The 17,002-nt window shown below is 36.3% G+C and overlaps 1 protein-coding gene across 4 annotated transcripts in view; it reads left to right on the forward strand.

Annotated features, from left to right (window-relative positions):
* RABGAP1 (RAB GTPase activating protein 1) overlaps positions 1–17,002 on the forward strand; it is a 176,147-nt gene that overhangs the window by 70,009 nt on the left and 89,136 nt on the right. For all 4 annotated transcript variants that reach the window (XM_030817779.1, XM_030817778.1, XM_030817781.1 and 1 more), the window contains 2 exons: positions 9,740–9,914; positions 15,249–15,342. In XM_030817779.1, coding sequence (XP_030673639.1) covers positions 9,740–9,914; positions 15,249–15,342 — 269 coding nt within the window. The remainder of the gene's footprint in view (positions 1–9,739; positions 9,915–15,248; positions 15,343–17,002) is intronic.

The following is a 17,002-nucleotide window of genomic DNA, read 5'->3' on the forward strand; positions in this document are numbered from 1 at the left end:
CTACTAAGGAGAGATTCTTAATCTCTCTTATTCGCTGACTTATCCCAAGTACCTGGAACGTAGTAGTTCTCAATAAATATATGTTGAATTGATTTTATTTACATGCAACTTCTGTTTTCTATTATATAAAATGAAAGTGTTGTATGTGGGGCTTACTTGAATATACTTTTCCATATTACATTTTTTTATTTCAATAGCAAGAATTTTGATTCTCGTGTACCCAAATTAGCCCTATTGGGTATATTTAGAAAAAGGAAATAAGCAGAGCAGGCATGGACACTTCTTTTCAGTGTTGTCCTAAGAGACAGAAAGTAAACCTGAGTCCCAGCACTATTCTTCCAGCTCTTCATTGTAGCAGGAGCAGAGGATTAGCACGGGGTCATCATCTAGAACTTGAATTTGTAGTCAGAGCACATGGATTTTACCGCTAGCTTGTTAACTTTGAGCAAGTTCCCTCAACTCTCTGAGTCTCAGTTTACTAAATTGTAAACTGGCAGCATAATACAATCTTCCTCATAGTGCTATTGTGGCATTAAATGAAAAACTATACAACATGCTTAGAATAGTTCCCAGTACATAGTAAGTTCTCCCTACATATTTGCTGTTATTATTGAGAAGGATTATACAACCTCTGTGGGACACCAAATTAATAAAAAAAGCACTAAGTCATGAAATCAGAACAGCATTGATTATTTAGATGGAGGGTGAACCCTGGGAGAAAAATGCATCAGAAACTAAACCAGTTTACAAACATCAGTTTGAAAGTTTAGAGATTAAGAGAGAATGATCTTTAAATGTTTCTAGATGGTCTGTAATCCCAGCCTTTGGGAGGCCGAGGCGGGCGGATCACCTGAGGTTGGGAGTTTGAGACCAGCCTGACCAACATGGAGAAACCCCGTCTCTACTAAAAATAAAAATTAGCCAGGCATGGTGGCGCACGCCTGTTATCCCAGCTACTTGGGAGGCTGAGACAAGAGAATTGCTTGAACCCGGGAGGTGGAGGTTGCATTGAGCTAAGATCATAGCATCACACTCCAGCCTGGGCAACAAGAGCAAAACTCCGTCAAAAAAAAAAAAAAAGTTTCTAGATGGTAAATAGAAATTGGTTGTATATATATTTTTATTATATATATATATATATATATATATATATATATATGTATATATATATTTTACTTACTGACCTGAGAATAGTTGTATAATAATTTTTAGTAAAAGTTTTATGTAAAAATAGTTCTGTTTAATTAGCATTCCAACCCTTTAATCTCATTTTAGTGAACATAAATAAGATTCCCCTGATCTTGCATTTCCTTTTGACATCTAATGTTATACAACCTTGGATTCAAAGACTGCATGGGTTGAGTATAGAAGAATATTATCTTTCTATGGAAACAAATTTATTTAATTTTATTTTTAAAAATTTATTTTTTATTTTTAGCAACCATAATCAGAGCTGCATGTTAATTCAATGTAAAACTTTTAAAATATTCTCATACAGTATGTTATTCAAATAATAACATAACTTCTATTAATAACTTAATTTTTTTTTAGTTAGGCTAAAAAATGACTTGACAGGGTACACTAGCCAAAAACATACCTGAGATGCAGCCTAAGAGACTGCTCTGGACTCTTTGTTAAGGCTACAAACTAAACTTAAGCCGAGTTTTCACTGTTTTCTTTGCAAAAAGCAGAAGTGTGTATGTGGAAGCTCGGGGGAGAGCAGGAAATTCCTGATGATAATCTTTTATTTTTCTCCTTATTTGGATAAGTCTTTGTGTTTGTGTGGGGATTTAGGCGGAGTGCTAGGGAGTGGGAAAGGAGAGGTAGAATGGGAAGTATTTGAACAACTTTTCGCTGTCTTAAAGCATTTGGAACACTGTTAATCTCACCCCTTGTAACTTAATAAACTAAATTTATTCCCTCTTTTACATTCATGGCATTAAAAAGCAATTGAGGTTCAACTGTGACCATCACTGTCTTGGCTACTTCACTTTTTAAAATCTTACATAGTTTCACAGTGATTCAATGAGGATAAATAGTGTTTTCACTTTATAAATGAGGAAACTGAGATCCAAAGATATTTAGCAGTAGATTTTATGGGATGTTAATATGAACAAAACATATATCTAAGCCTTTTAAAAGTCTCAGCCAGGACACTCTCCAGAGAAACATGCTACTTTTGTCTTTTCATCTATAAGAGTATTTTTAGGATTTACTGAAATTAAGCATAATTTAAAATTTTAACCATTTTCAGTTCTCCTTAGACTGAAAAGGAAACAATGCTACAAAGCAAATTTAAGAATATACAACATACAGCATTTCTGTTTTTTTGCTTCCAGTATAGGAAAACAATATATAAATGCTTTTTAAGATTTGTGTAAAAATCGATTCTTTTTCCTTTCACTAAAATTATCTGGTGACTCAGCAATTCCTTTTATCCTGGAAGCCTTCCCATCTGTGAGACTGTTATATTAAGATAGCATCATAGTAGAGAAGAAACCAAAAATTAGTAGGGACAGGAAGATTGCTTTCTTGGACTTAAATTTTCTTATGCTACTTACTGAAAGAGCAAGAAAATGATCTAATGAATAGATTTTCCAATAGTGACATAAGGCGAACAAAAGACCAATTAAACATTCTTAGAACTATAGAATAATGTAATTTTTATTGCCAATTAAACTATAGGGGTCTTAAAATCTTTCATAAAATTACTGTTGTATAAATGAAGAAGCTGATATCTGAAAGACTAAGTGGTATGGCCAAGGTTGTACAGATAATTAGTATAACTATAACTGGATACCTGGGCCTCTTATTTTAATTTGCTGAGAGTGTATGTGTGTGGCACACACATTCCTCTCAAGATAAAAATGTCCAAATGCTTTCCACTCCACTGCTGAACTGAGAGGTGTGTGATATTAGGTTGTTCCAGTATTTCTGATGGGAAGTGTGATCACTTAATTAAGGTGGTGACCACTGGATCTCTCCTTTGTAAAATAGGGTTTTTCTTGACACTTAGCAAGTAATCTTTGGGGCTGACACTGGCAACTTCCAAATATCCTGTTTCTCAACAACGTCTTTTTTGTTTTTTTTTTTCCTTCACTTTGTCGCCCAGCCTGGAGTGCAGTGTCAAAAGCACGGCTCACTACATCCTTGACCTCCTGGGCTCAAGTGATCCTCCTGCTTCAGCCTCCCAAGTAGCTGGGATCAAGGTGCACCACCATGCCTGGCTAATTTTTTAATTTTTTGGAGAGATGGAGTTTCACCATGTTGCCCAGGCTGATCTCAAACTGGAGTTCAAATGATACTCCCACCTCAGTCTCCCAAAGTGCCGAGATTATAGGCATGAGCCACTATGCCCAGCCAATAACTAATTAACTAATATTTTTAGTATCTGTTGGTGATACTTACCTGATTCAGTTGAGTTCATTCACATATTTTCAATAATAATTTGACATTACAGGATTTTCTTTTAAAAATATTTATATGCGTATATTTTATTTACAGTAACAGTATAATTTATTTGCCTTATCTTCATCAAAATCTAAAAAAGTCAGCCAGGCACGGTGGCTCATGCCTGTAATCCCAGCACTTTGGGAGGCCAAGGCAGATGGATCACCTGAGGTCAGGAGTTGAAGACCAGCCTGACCAACATGGCGAAACCCCGTCTCTATTAAAAATACAAAATTAGCTGGGTGTGGTGGTGCACATCTGTAATCCCAGCTACTCGGAAGGCTGAGGCAGGAGAATCACTTGAACCTGGGAGGTAGAAGTTGCTGCAGTAAGCCGAGATTGCTCCATTGCACTCCAGCCTGGGCAACAAGAGTGAAACTCCATCTCAAAAAAAAAAAAAAAAAAGTCTTGCAGTTAATAATAGAATTATTGGCTGAAATTTAAGATTTTATGGAACTTCTTTTTGTCCTTTGAATATGTTTCAGTAAGATTATAAAATGGTTGCTGTTTAAAAATCACTGAGAATAATTTTTTATTGTGGTTCTGTTACCATTTGACATATAGTTAGGTTCATTTGTTTCCATTTATTTTAGCTTAGGGCTTGGGATTTTTTTTTCCTTTTTATTTTTTTGAATATATATAATACTTATAAATGTCATAATTATGTAGAAATGTATACTCGGAAGTCTGCTTCCATTTGTATCTCCTTACCCCCATACCCATAGATAACAATTATTATTGGTTTATGGTTTATTATCCCGATTTCGTTTTTGTGAAGATAAAATTCTATATATTTTTAACTTCCTTCTGAAATAAAAATTAGGATACTCCATATGTCTTATCCTGTACATTGCTTTTTAAACTTAATATATCCTGGGGATCATTCCACATCAGTACATAGAGATTTCCTCATTTCCGTTTTAATGGCTATTTAGTACTGTCCTATTTGGATGAACTATGGGCTTTTCAACCAGTCCGCTATTGATGGACACTTGAACTGGTTTCCAGTCGTTTGCTGTTCCAAATAATGTTGCAATGTGGAATCTTATGTATGTGTTATTTTGATTTTATGAAAGTGCATCTTAGAATAGATTTCTATTAGTATAATCACTGACACATAAGGTGAATGTATATATGCTGTTGTCGGCCGGGTGCGGTGGCACACGCTTGTAATCCCAGCACTTTGGGAGGCCGAGGCAGGCGGATCACGAGGTCAGGAGATCGAGACCACAGTGAAACCCCGTCTCTACTAAAAATACAAAAAATTAGCTGGGCGTGGTGGCGGGCGCCTGTAGTCCCAGCTACTCGGAGAGGCTGAGGCAGGAGAATGGCGTGAACCCCGGAGGCGGAGCTTGCAGTGAGCCGAGATTGCGCCACTGCACTCCATCCTGGGCGACAGAGCGAGACTCTGTCTCAAAAAAAAAAAAAAAAAAAAAAAAAAAAAGTTATATGCTATTGTTATATTTGCCAAATTCCCTTCTGTAGAAGGTGTAACCATGGACAGGGTATGAGAATACCTGTTTCTCTGCAGGCTTGTCGAGTGTGTGGTCAGACTTAAGGATCTGTGAGGCAGTGGTATCTAAGAGTAGTTTTAGTTTATTCTCTGCCTTTTTAACGTATAAGGGTGACTTTTCTGTGAATTTTCTATTCATATCTTTTGCTCATTTTTCTCTTTGACTTTGGTCTTTTTTGTCTTTATTTTCAGAACCTCTTTCTATATTCAAGAGATTGACCCTTTGAGATATGATATTCCTCCCAGTTTGTCACTTACCTTTTAACTTACATCATGGTGATTCTTTTTGGGTTTGTCATGCAGTTTCTTCTTATGTACTTGAATATATCAATATTTTCTTTTAAACCTTTCTGGATTTGGGATCATAGTTAGAAACGCTTTCCTAACTCCAAAGTTACAAAAAGAATACACTCTTCTGTTACTCTCTTGTTACTTATATGGTTTCATTTTACTCTTTTAGATTTCTGATTCATTAGTATTTTATTCTGATGTACTCTGGTATATAGCATAAAGTGTGGATTTGATTTAATCTTTTTCCAATGGCTATTCTCTTGTCCCAACATTCATTAAAAACTATTAACTTTTCTACCCAGTGATTTGAAATGCTACACTTACCATATATGAAATTTCCATGTGTATTTGAACCTCTTTCTGGTATTTATATTCTGTTCCACTGGTCTTGCATTAGAATCACACGGTTGTAATTATGTAGACTTTATTTTTATTTATTTATTTATTTATTTTGAGATGGGTCTCACTCTGTCAACCCGAGCTGGAGTGCAATGGTGTGATCTCGGCTCACTGCAGCCTCCACCTCCTTGGTTTAAGCAATTCTCCCACCTCAGCCTCCAGAGTAGCTGGGATTACAGGGGCGCACCACCACGCCTGGCTAATTTTTTTGCATTTTTAATAGAGATGAGGTTTTACCATGTTGGTTAGGGTAGTCTCGAACTCCTGGACTCAGGTGATCCACCCGCCTCAGCCTCCTAAAGTACTGGAATTACAGGCGTGAGCCACTGCACCTGACAATGTGTAGACTTTATAATATGTTTTTATATCTGGTAGGTCTACCTTCCCTCCTCAAATACTCCTTTTTGTGGGTTTTCCTGGATTTTCTTACATATTTTTCATATAAACTTTATGTTCAACTTGTGTAGCTCTGGAAAAAAAAAAAACTACTGGTGTTTTTCATTTGTGGGTTTTATTTTATTTTTTTAAGACAGAGTCTCGCTATGGAGTGCAGTGGCACGATCCTGGCTCACTGCAACCTCCGCCACCCAGGTTCAAGCGATTCTTCTGCCTCAGCCTCCAGAGTAGCTGGGATTACAGGCATGTGCTGCCAGGCCCAGCTGATTTTTTGTATTTTTAGTACAGATGGGCTTTCACTATGTTGGCCAGGCTAGTCTTGAACTCCTGGCCTCAAGTAATCCACTTGCCTAGGCCTCCCAAAGTGCTGGGATTACGGGCGTGAGCGACTGAGCCTGGCTTTTTTTTTTTTTTTTTTCCAAGACAGAGTCTTGCTCTATTACATAGGCTGGAGTACAGTGGAACAATCTCAGCTCACTGCAGCCTCTGCCTCCTGGGCCCAAGTGATCCTCCGGTCTCAGCCTTCTGAGTAGCTGGGACCACAGGTGTGCGCCACCACACCTGGCTAAGTTTTTGTATTTTTTTTTTTTTTTTTTTTTAAGAAAGAGATGGGCTTTTGCCTTTGTTGCCCAGGCTGATCTCAAACACCTGGGCTCAGGTGATCTGCCCACCTCGGTCTCCCAAAATGTGCAGCCTCCCAAAGTATTGGGATTACAGGCATAAGCCATCATGCCTGGCCACTATTGATGTTTTTATTGGGGAAAATTGACATCTTTATGATGTTGAGTCATCTTATCCAGGAACATGGGATGTCTTTCCATTTATTCAAGTCTACCCTTTTTTTGTCTCTTCTGAGTGCTTTTAGTTATTCTATATGTTTATAACATATATATTTCATAAATATAAGATATATAATTTAAAAACCTGTTTAAATTTTATATATAATTTAAAACCTATGTTTAAATTATACAATTTAAAACCTATGTTTAAATTATACAATTTAAAACCTGTGTTTAAATTATACAATTTAAAACCTGTGTTTAAATTATACAATTTAAAACCTGTGTTTAAATTATATAATTTAAAACCTGTGTTTAAATTATATAATTTAAAACCTGTGTTTAAATTATATAATTTAAAACCTGTGTTTAAATTATATAATTTAAAACCTGTGTTTAAATTATATAATTTAAAACCTGTGTTTAAATTATATAATTTAAAACCTGTGTTTAAATTATATAATTTAAAACCTGTGTTTAAATTATATAATTTAAAACCTGTGTTTAAATTATATAATTTAAAACCTGTGTTTAAATTATATAATTTAAAATTTATGTTTAAATTGTATGTATAATTTAATATATAAAAGTTTTATATTTAACATATGTAATTCAAAAAGCTTTTTACTATACAAAATTCAAACATACGCAGAAATTGTTAAATAGTATAATGAATCCCCATGTACTGTTACCCAGCTTCAACAATTAACATTTTTCATAGTTAGAGTCCTTGACTTACAAGTTTGGTCCGGTAATTGACTGTATTTATCTGACTTCAAAAGGCAGCATGTCCTTTGGTCATTATGACATACAGAAGAGTTTCTAAGTGGACCACATTAGTTTGTTTATTTTTAAGATAAAGAGCTATTGCTGGCCGGGCACAGTGGCTCATGTTTGTAATCCCAGCACTTTGGGAGGCCGAGGCGGGTAAATCATGAGACCAGCCTGGCCAACATGGTGAAACCCCGTCTCTACTAAAAATACAAAAAATTAGCTGAGCATAGTGGCGGACTCCTGTAATCCCAGCTGTTCGGGTGGCTGAGACAGGAGAATCGCTTGAACCCAGGAAGCGGAGGTTGCAGTGAGCCGAGATCACGCCACTGCACTCCAGCCCTGGCGACAGAGGGAGACTCCATCTCAAAAAAAAAAAAAAGAGCTATTGCTGATCTTTGAACTGTTTAGGATACCAATCGTCTGATGTTTCAAAGAGCAATTTATAACAAAACAAAAATTTTAAATTCTCTTTCTTATTAAAGTATAATTTTCAAGAGTTAAAAATCATAATTATCAATTTAGAATGAACATGTATCAAATATTCTAATTCAGTGTATTAATTAATGAGAGAACCAGAAAGGTAGCAAAACTCTGAGTACTTGAGGAACTTGGATTTACATGATCCTTCCTTTCAAAAAAAGAATGTTACAATAAGATTACTAGGTTAGAAATAAAACTGGTTAATGTCCTATAGGTAACTTTCGGGTTATATTTTCTCTTGGACAGAAATCATTTGCATATCTCCTGGACACAAATCTATAGGTTAACATGTAACTTCAGAGTCTGAGTCCTTAATTAATAGTAAGTAGCTAAGTCAAAATGGCATATTCATCTAGAAAATTAAGTAATCCTCGGGTGGACATGTTAAACCAAAGTTGACAGACTACAGCCTGTAAGTCAAACCTGGCCTGTCACTTGTTTTTGTAAAGTTCTATTGGAACACAGCCAAACTCATTTATTGTCTGGCTGCTTTTGCACTGTAACAGCAGAGTTGTGTAGTTGCAATAGAGACAACTGGCCCATATAGCCTAAAATGTTTACTATTTGGCCCTTTACAGAAAAGCTTACTGACTTCTGTATTAAACACTGCTTCAGGATGATATTGAAAGAGCGTGTTGCCACTATCTTGCTTACTTCCATGATAGGGTTAATTTTTTTTAAGAACCCAAATGAACATTGCAATGATAAAAATCTGCTCTGGCTGATATTTCTATAGCTAATGAACATCTTATTCCCCCATCTCCCTTTCTGTGTTTTTACTTTGGTATGTGTGTGTATATATATTTTTGTATAGCCACCTTTCTAGTTTTCTCTGTACGTTTTCCTATAGCTCTCCCTTTTTATGCTTCCTTATATTTCATGCTACCTTCCTTATATGGAAGGAAGAATGTTAATATACTTACTTACATGTAATATGGAATGTTAATGTACTTACAATATGTATTGTAGTGTAAAGTTTTATATTCCTGGTTTAAATGTTTAATTTAGGTCAGTTTAAATTTTATGTTTGCCTCAAAATAAAACCAAAATACAATCAATTGGAGTAGTCAATATTTTTGTGGTTACTGTTGATGTGTTCTCTGCCATTCACCTCCCCCTGACCCCACTCCAACTCCAAGTTGTAGCTTTCAGTTGAAGAAAATGTTCTCTACACTGTTTTAAGCAAAAGGAGTGGGGATGAAACACTGGAACATTAGAAGTAAGATAATTTTCTTAGTCTTAAAGTTTATGTTTTAGGGTAATTTAAAACACTTTTTCTGTATAGTTTTATATAGGAAACCTTGAAGGATGCCTTAACTAATTTGGGAGATACAGAACTGTTAGTTCTTTAGTTGACATTGGCTAAACATTGGTAGTTGGATATTTGACAATATGGTTTGAAGCACAACTAGAGTACTGCTCAGTAAATGCCCAATTTTCCTAAGAATTTTAAGATCTAAACATATGCTTTTCTATTTTAAAAAGTTACTTTTAATGTAGATACTCAAAAAAATCATTTATTTTCACATCCTGTATGAAATCAGAAGTGATTGCAGTGAGCCGAGATCACTGCAATTAAAAACATTAAAAACACTGCAATTAATTAAAAACATAAAGAATTTTACTGCTTAATAAATAATATTTTTTCATCTTCAAGATAAAGCAAAAGGAGAGAAAGAATAATACTGACACTTTATATGAAGTTGTATGCTTGGAAAGTGAATCAGAAAGAGAGAGGAGGAAAACTACAGCCAGTCCTTCAGTTCGCCTGCCACAGTCTGGATCGCAGAGTTCAGTGATACCTTCTCCTCCAGAAGATGATGAAGAGGAAGGTAAACTATAGGGATAGCTTAATTTATTTTTGGAGGTGGAGGACCATGCAGACTATTAAAATCATATCAGGGGATTGATAATGTGATATGGCATTTATAATTCATTTAATGAATTCCTTATGGGAGTTTACTATATGTAAGTAGCTGTGGGAGATTTAAAAATGATTGACATTGAGTTTTCTTTAAGATACTTGTAACCCAGTTGGAAAAATGAGATTTATAATTAGCTCCTTCTAAACAGTCAGTGTAGTGGTAGCTTGGTATATTAGTACATTTTTTTTTAGAACAAGTTTGACACAGCTTACACCTAAAGAAATGTTCCTATCTCAACACATTAATTTTGCAGGAACAAATTCACTTTGCCAAAATGTGGCTTGCACAAATGACCCTTTTTACCAAATATATTTATAAATATATACGTTTATATATTACTATGTTTTACACTGATAAACATTAAGAATCCACTGGTTCTTTGTTTTGTTTTTTTTTTCTGGCTAAATCTATTGAATTAATCTGTCATTCTCTATTAAAAGATATAATTACCTTTTAATGCGGCATGAAGAAAGGGGGCCACAGGAAACATGAATGAGAGTCATTTTCTAATTTCTAACTTAGTACCAGGGCTTTGAATTTAATGGAAGAAAACCTGATTACAATATAAGATCATGTGAGCCATGTATCTATATGTGAAGCTCACAGGAAATGTTCTAGAAATTCACAGAGGAGAATTCGGTTTTCATTGTGGGGAATGTTGTGGGGCATCATAAAGAGTAGTATTTCAGTTGGGACTTCTAAGTGCAAGGAGAATCTAGTAGTCATCAGTGGAGTTCCTTGGAATTTCTAGTTAAGAAGTTGCATTAACAAAAGCATGGGGATGGCAAGAATGATTGATTTGGGTAAATGAAATATATATCCATGAAACATTTATCCATGTACTTTCTTCAAGTTTAGAGTGAGCACTGACTTTCTTCATGTTTAGAGTGAGCGCTGAGTTTCCAATACCTACTGTTTGCTCCCATTGCCCTTATGATTAATCAATTGAGCATCATTTATTAGTAATACTAATGGCCACCAATTACTAAGTGCTTAATATGTATTAAGTAGGTATATAATCCTCATGATAATCCTGAAAAATAGGATTTATTGTTAACCTAACTTTGCACATAAAGAAATGGAATCTGGCCAGGCACAGTGGCTCATGGCTGTAATCCCAGCATGGGAGGCTGAGGTGGGAGGATCACTTGAAGTCAGGAGTTTGAGACCAGTCTGGCCAACATGGTGAAACCCTGTCTCTACTAAATACAAAAAATTAGCTGGGCGTGATGGCGCATGCCTGTAATCCTAGCTGCTTGAGAGGCTGAGGCAGGAGAGTTGATTGTACCCAGGAGGTGGAGGTTGCAGTGAGCCAAGGTTGCACCGTTGCACTCCAGCCTGGGCAACAAGAGCAAAACTCTGTCTCAAAAAAAAAAAAAAAAAGACATGGAATCTCAGAAAAGTGAATTTGCCCAAGGTTACACAGATAGAAATTGGCAGAGTCAGGATTTGGATCTAGGTCTGTGAGTCCACAGTCATAGCTGTAGTCTATCATCATCTCTTGCATTTAGTTCACATAAAGCATTTTGAAGTATGGAAAAAGCACATGTATTGTTTTTGATGTCAGAGATGCAATTCAGAGTCCCCCTGGAGAGCCAATTTAAGTCATATGTTATATCTGGGAAAGGTGGATTGTTCCCGCTGTTTGAAATTGTCTGTTGTGTAACAGTCTTGAGGTTTGCAGTTTCTCTTCTAGGTCAACACTGGTTAAGATGACAGAATGGGTACAAGTTTACATAACTTTCCTCTCTTAACACTCAGCAATAAAAACAAACACAAAAATTGAGAAAGACACTATTATGAAACCAGAGAATGCTCAAATCTTCATACCATAGATTTTGAGGAGTATCTGCTGGTTACAAAGAAATCTGGGCCCGACTAAAGGTTCCTCAGGACTGACATCAAGTTTTAATTTATAGCAGACATACCTTTTTTAAAATAAAATTTTAGGGGGTTCAGAAGGCCTGTACTGATAGTTCTTAACTAGGGAGAGATAAGGAATAATGGCAGTGTGTACCCCTTGGGGGAAATCATGGAACACTAGAACATAAGCTCTGTGAAGGAAAAGAGTGTGTTTGCTTTTGCCTCATGTTGTTCCCTAGTGTATACCACAACATCTGATATGTAGTAGGTGCTCAGTAAATATTGGCAGTATCGGTAACCCCCTAGGATTCATTTTTATAGTGAAGAGTTAATAACAGGAGAACTGGGACTAAAGAAAACTGTGTAGCCATGCTATCTTTTAATTCTCCCTAAACCAATGTACAAACCAGAGAAACCATTCCTGCTGTGATTGTTTGCTTCCAGGGAAGAAATGATTACATTTCTCTCGAGAGGCTTCTTACCCATAAGACATTTGGCAGAAACCCAGCAATTATAAAGGGGACATGTTTAGAAGCATCATTCTGAAACTGAGATGCCTGTCCTACCCCTGCCTTAGGCAGATGGGTTCTTAACACAGACTTTAAACTACTACTACCCAGATTTATTGAAAGCATCCAAAATGTGAAAGAGAATTTTGTAAGAAAAAGTTTTTCTAATATTTTTGAAGAAATTATCATCCCTTCTAAATTTTAGTACATTTTTCATAGTCACCTTTCCCCAAAGAGTTGTATTTAGTATATTGGTGTTTTAATAAATGGAAAATTACTTGAGAGATTAGAAAGTAGGGCCAGTCTTGCAAGGTAGTGAAGTTGGGGACATTTACCTTAGTGCCCTTGAGCCTTTCTTTTTTTTTTTTTTGAGACGGAGTCTCGCTGTGTCGCCCAGACTGGAGTACAATGGCACAATGTCGGCTCACTGCAACCTCCGCCTCCTGGGTTCAAGTGATTCTCCTGCCTAAACCTCCTGAGTAGCTGCGATTACAGGTGCCCACACCACGCCTAGCTAATTTTTGTATGTTTTAGTAGAGATGGGGTTTCACCAGGTTGGCCAGGCTTGTCTCAAACTCCTGACCTCAGATGATCCACCCACTTTGGCCTCCCGCAGTGCTGGGATTACAGGCGTGAGCCACCATGCCTGGCCTAGCCTTTTCTCTTCTTTATTTATCCATATACAGAAGATCGCTCACATTCTGTCTATCATCTTCCATGTCTCACCAGCAAAACTGATAATAATGTCCAAAGCATTATAATATAAAGAAGTTCAATAAGAAGTATCACAGATTTCTGAGTCTTTAAAATTAGTGCTTTCAGAGAATTGCTGTCTCTGTTGGGGATGCAGATTCAACATGTAGTCATTAGAGGTGTAAAGATCCAAACTTTGTTTAGGCAAGTTAAGCTAAAAAATAAAAACAAAATCTAGAAAGAGCATTGGTAAAGATCCATGGAAACAAGTACTGTTGTAACCCAGTTAGTGGAACTGTAAATTGGTAGAACGTTTTGGAAGTCAGTTTGTCGGAAATTTTCAGTATTCTTAAAAATATGCATTCTTTTTAAAACTGAGAAAGTCAGTTTCTGGGCATAAACCTGATGAAAGCAATGAGATATATTCATCCTGATTCCGTTTGTAGCAAAAAGTTAAAAATTCCCTGAGTGTCAAACAAGAGGATTAAGTAGATATCTTAGTCCATGTTTATTCTCTACTTTTATTATGCTTTTTAGTTCCTCTCATGCCTTGATCAGTGCCACTTTTTTCACTGTCTTCAAATCTTATAATCTCTAACTTCTGACTTGAATTTACTTTCCTTAATTGAATTAAATTAGAAATGATTTAATTTGGCCTTTTAAAGTATGTTTGTGTTTTCTTTTATAAATTATTTCCCATTTTAGAAAATTTAGAAAGTCATAAAAACAAAAGAGCGGAGAAGAATACCAATCATAACTTCATCACTCAGAGGGAACAATTGTTAGTGTTTGGTATAGTTTATACCTATCTGTTTTCTATTTTATAACATAGATTAGATCATAATGAATATTAAGCTCTTTGTATTTTCATTTTATACCGTATTTTGCCATATCATTTGTATTAGTCCATTCTCATACTGCTAATAAAGACATACCTTACTGAGACTGAGTAATTTATAAAGAAAAGAGGTTTAATTTTTTTTTTTTTTTTTTTTTTTTGAGACAGAGTCTTGCTCTGTTGCCCAGGCTGGAGTTCTGTGGTGTGATCTCGGCTCACTGCAAAATTTATAAAGAAAAGAGGCTTAATTGATTCACAGCTCTGCAGGGCTGGGGAGGCCTCAGGAAACTTAGAATCATGGCAGAAGGGGAAGCAAACATGTCCTTCTTCACATGGCAGCAGGAAAGAGAAGAATGAGTGCCAGCAGGGGAAATGCCAGATGCTTATAAAACCATCAGATCTCATGAGAACTCACTGTCATGAGAACAGCATGGGGGAAACCGCCCCCATGATTCAGTTACCTCCCTTTGGGTCCTTCCCATGACACGTGGGATTATGGGAACTGCAATTCAAGATGAGATTTGGGTGGGGACACACAGCCAAACCATATCATTATTATATAAACATAAATGTCAACATGCAATTGCATTATATACATATATTATAATTTCTTCAACCATTCTCTACTCCTATTGTTGGACACTTAGGTAGTTTGAAATTTTTTAAGTGTTTTAAATAAGACTTACATATTTTCAGGCCGGGCGCGGTGGCTCACGCCTGTAATCCCAGCACTTTGGGAGGCCGAGGCAGGCGGATCACGAAGTCAGGAGATCGAGACCATCCTGGCTAACACAGTGAAACCCCGTCTCTACTAAAAATACAAAAAATTAGCCGGGCGAGGTGGCGGGTGCCTGTAGTCTCAGCTACTCGGGAGGCTGAGGCAGGAGAATGGCGGGAACCCTGGGGGGGCGGAGCCTGCAGTGAGCCGAGATCGCGCCACTGCACTCCAGCCTGGGCGACAGCGAGACTCTGTCTCAAAAAAAAAAAAAAAAAAAGACTTACATATTTTCGTGCATAAAGCTGTTTGCTTTGGAAAATAAGAGAAAATACCATATTTTGAATCCTATAGTTTTATAATTAAATAGCTCCTTTTTTTTTTTTTTTTGCAATTGACATAATATGGACCTATATGGAAAACAAAAGAGAATGAAAGAGGTTACAGCATTTTACCTAGAACCATTTTTATTTTCTTTGTACTTATCCACAAATACTAAAAGAGAGAAATTATGACTTTATGCTCCCAGTAAAGTCTTTCAAATTTGACTCTTAACATTCCAGTGTTCTTCTGGCTAGCATAGCCGCCTCTGTTACCGTTTTTGTGTGTTTTGTTTATTATAGATAATGATGAACCTCTCCTGAGTGGATCTGGTGATGTATCCAAAGAATGTGCAGAAAAAATTCTTGAAACATGGGGAGAACTGTTGTCAAAATGGTAAGTTATGATAGAATAGTTCTTTTTATCTACAATTCTCCTTTTATGGGTAGAGAATCTTACCTAACTATAATCAATTTTGGAACCAATAGTAGAAACCTAAGTGTAAGGTTTGCATTCTGTGATCTATTTTAGGGATTTATATGAGTAGTAGTAGAGAATTGAAATCAATTTTCAGAATATCAGGAACCTAATAAGTTCTCATTGCTGGAGAAAATATTTATCCAAACGTGGAATTCATGTACAGAATAAATAAGAAAAGTATCTTTTATATTGAAGAGGTTAGGAACCACTGAGTGGTTCAGATAATACACAATAGTCAGTTTAGAGGATGTTCACACAATGCATAGAGCCATGGTAGAGACCCCAGGTAGGATTTTTCCCTTATCTGTGATAAGTATCTAGAATGACAGAGCAAAGTGTCATAAGCATACTTTGTGTATCGATTACTGTCTCTTATAAAATTCCTACTAACACTTACAAATTTTAGGAATTTCTCATCAGCTCAAGAGATGATTTGATAGCAGTGTTAAGAAGCACTATCCTATAGGCTATCTAAGAAGAATACATTGCCTTCAGGATGGGTGTAGTGGTTCATGCCTGTAATCTCAGCCTTTTGGGAGGTCAAGGCGGGAGGATTGCTTAAGCCCAGGAATTCAAGACCAGCCTGGGCAACTTGGTGAAACCCCATCTCTACAAAAAATGAAAAAGTTAACTGGGCGTGGTGACGTGCACCTGTGGTTCCAGCTACTCTGGAGGCTGAGGCAGGAGGATCGCTTGAGTGTAGGAGTTCGAGGCTGCAGTGAACCTTGATTGCAGCACTGCACTCCAGCCTGGGTGACAGAGTTGAGACCCTTTCTCCAAAAAGCAAAAAAGAAAAAACACCAAACAAAAAGAATACATTGCCTTTAGGTATTTATTAACATGACCACAGATATTCTGGTAAGTCAGGTTGGTGAGACATTTATGCAGTTTCCTTTTCTCCTTGAGTAGGATGCCAGTATATGCTGAAAAAAGCTGAGCTTGGAAGTGATCTGAACACTTCTCTATTTCTGACATTCTGGTTGCTAGGGTTGTCATATAAACTCCCTATTGGCCTGTTACTTTGGGGTTTGATTTTTCTCAGACATTTTAACTGTGGAAGTATTTCACTGCATTGTTAGAGTAAAGCTGTGTCTCAGAATTTTAAAGCATTATGTCATGCCCTTAAGGGATAGGACTACAAATGGGCATTATCTGCTTTTATATTACTCTCAACAATGCTTTACACTTTTGACAAAACACTCTCCACACTGGAAAATGTCAAATGTGTACAGGAGAGAAAAGCAAACCAAAGCACGATTTTTCTTTACACAAGTTGTTTTAATAAATGAACTCTGCAGAAAAAACCCAGAGTAATAGTTTTCTTATATTTTTGATATTTCTTTACATCAGGAGACAAAACTTCTGGTGCTCTTGTCACAATTATATTTTCAGTTCACTGAGTTTGGAGTGTTTGGGATGCTGCTGGCAGGAATTTTATCTGTATAAAAAGGTTTCTGCTCTAAAACAGAAATGTAATTGAGTTTTGATATGGTTACATAATAATATATTTAAAATCATGTAGATATAGCATTAAGACTCCAGTTAGATTTTATTACACGAACCCATCAGCATCTTA

This window comes from Nomascus leucogenys, chromosome 8 (assembly GCF_006542625.1).
Source record: "Nomascus leucogenys isolate Asia chromosome 8, Asia_NLE_v1, whole genome shotgun sequence".
Taxonomy (NCBI): Eukaryota; Metazoa; Chordata; class Mammalia; order Primates; family Hylobatidae; genus Nomascus; species Nomascus leucogenys.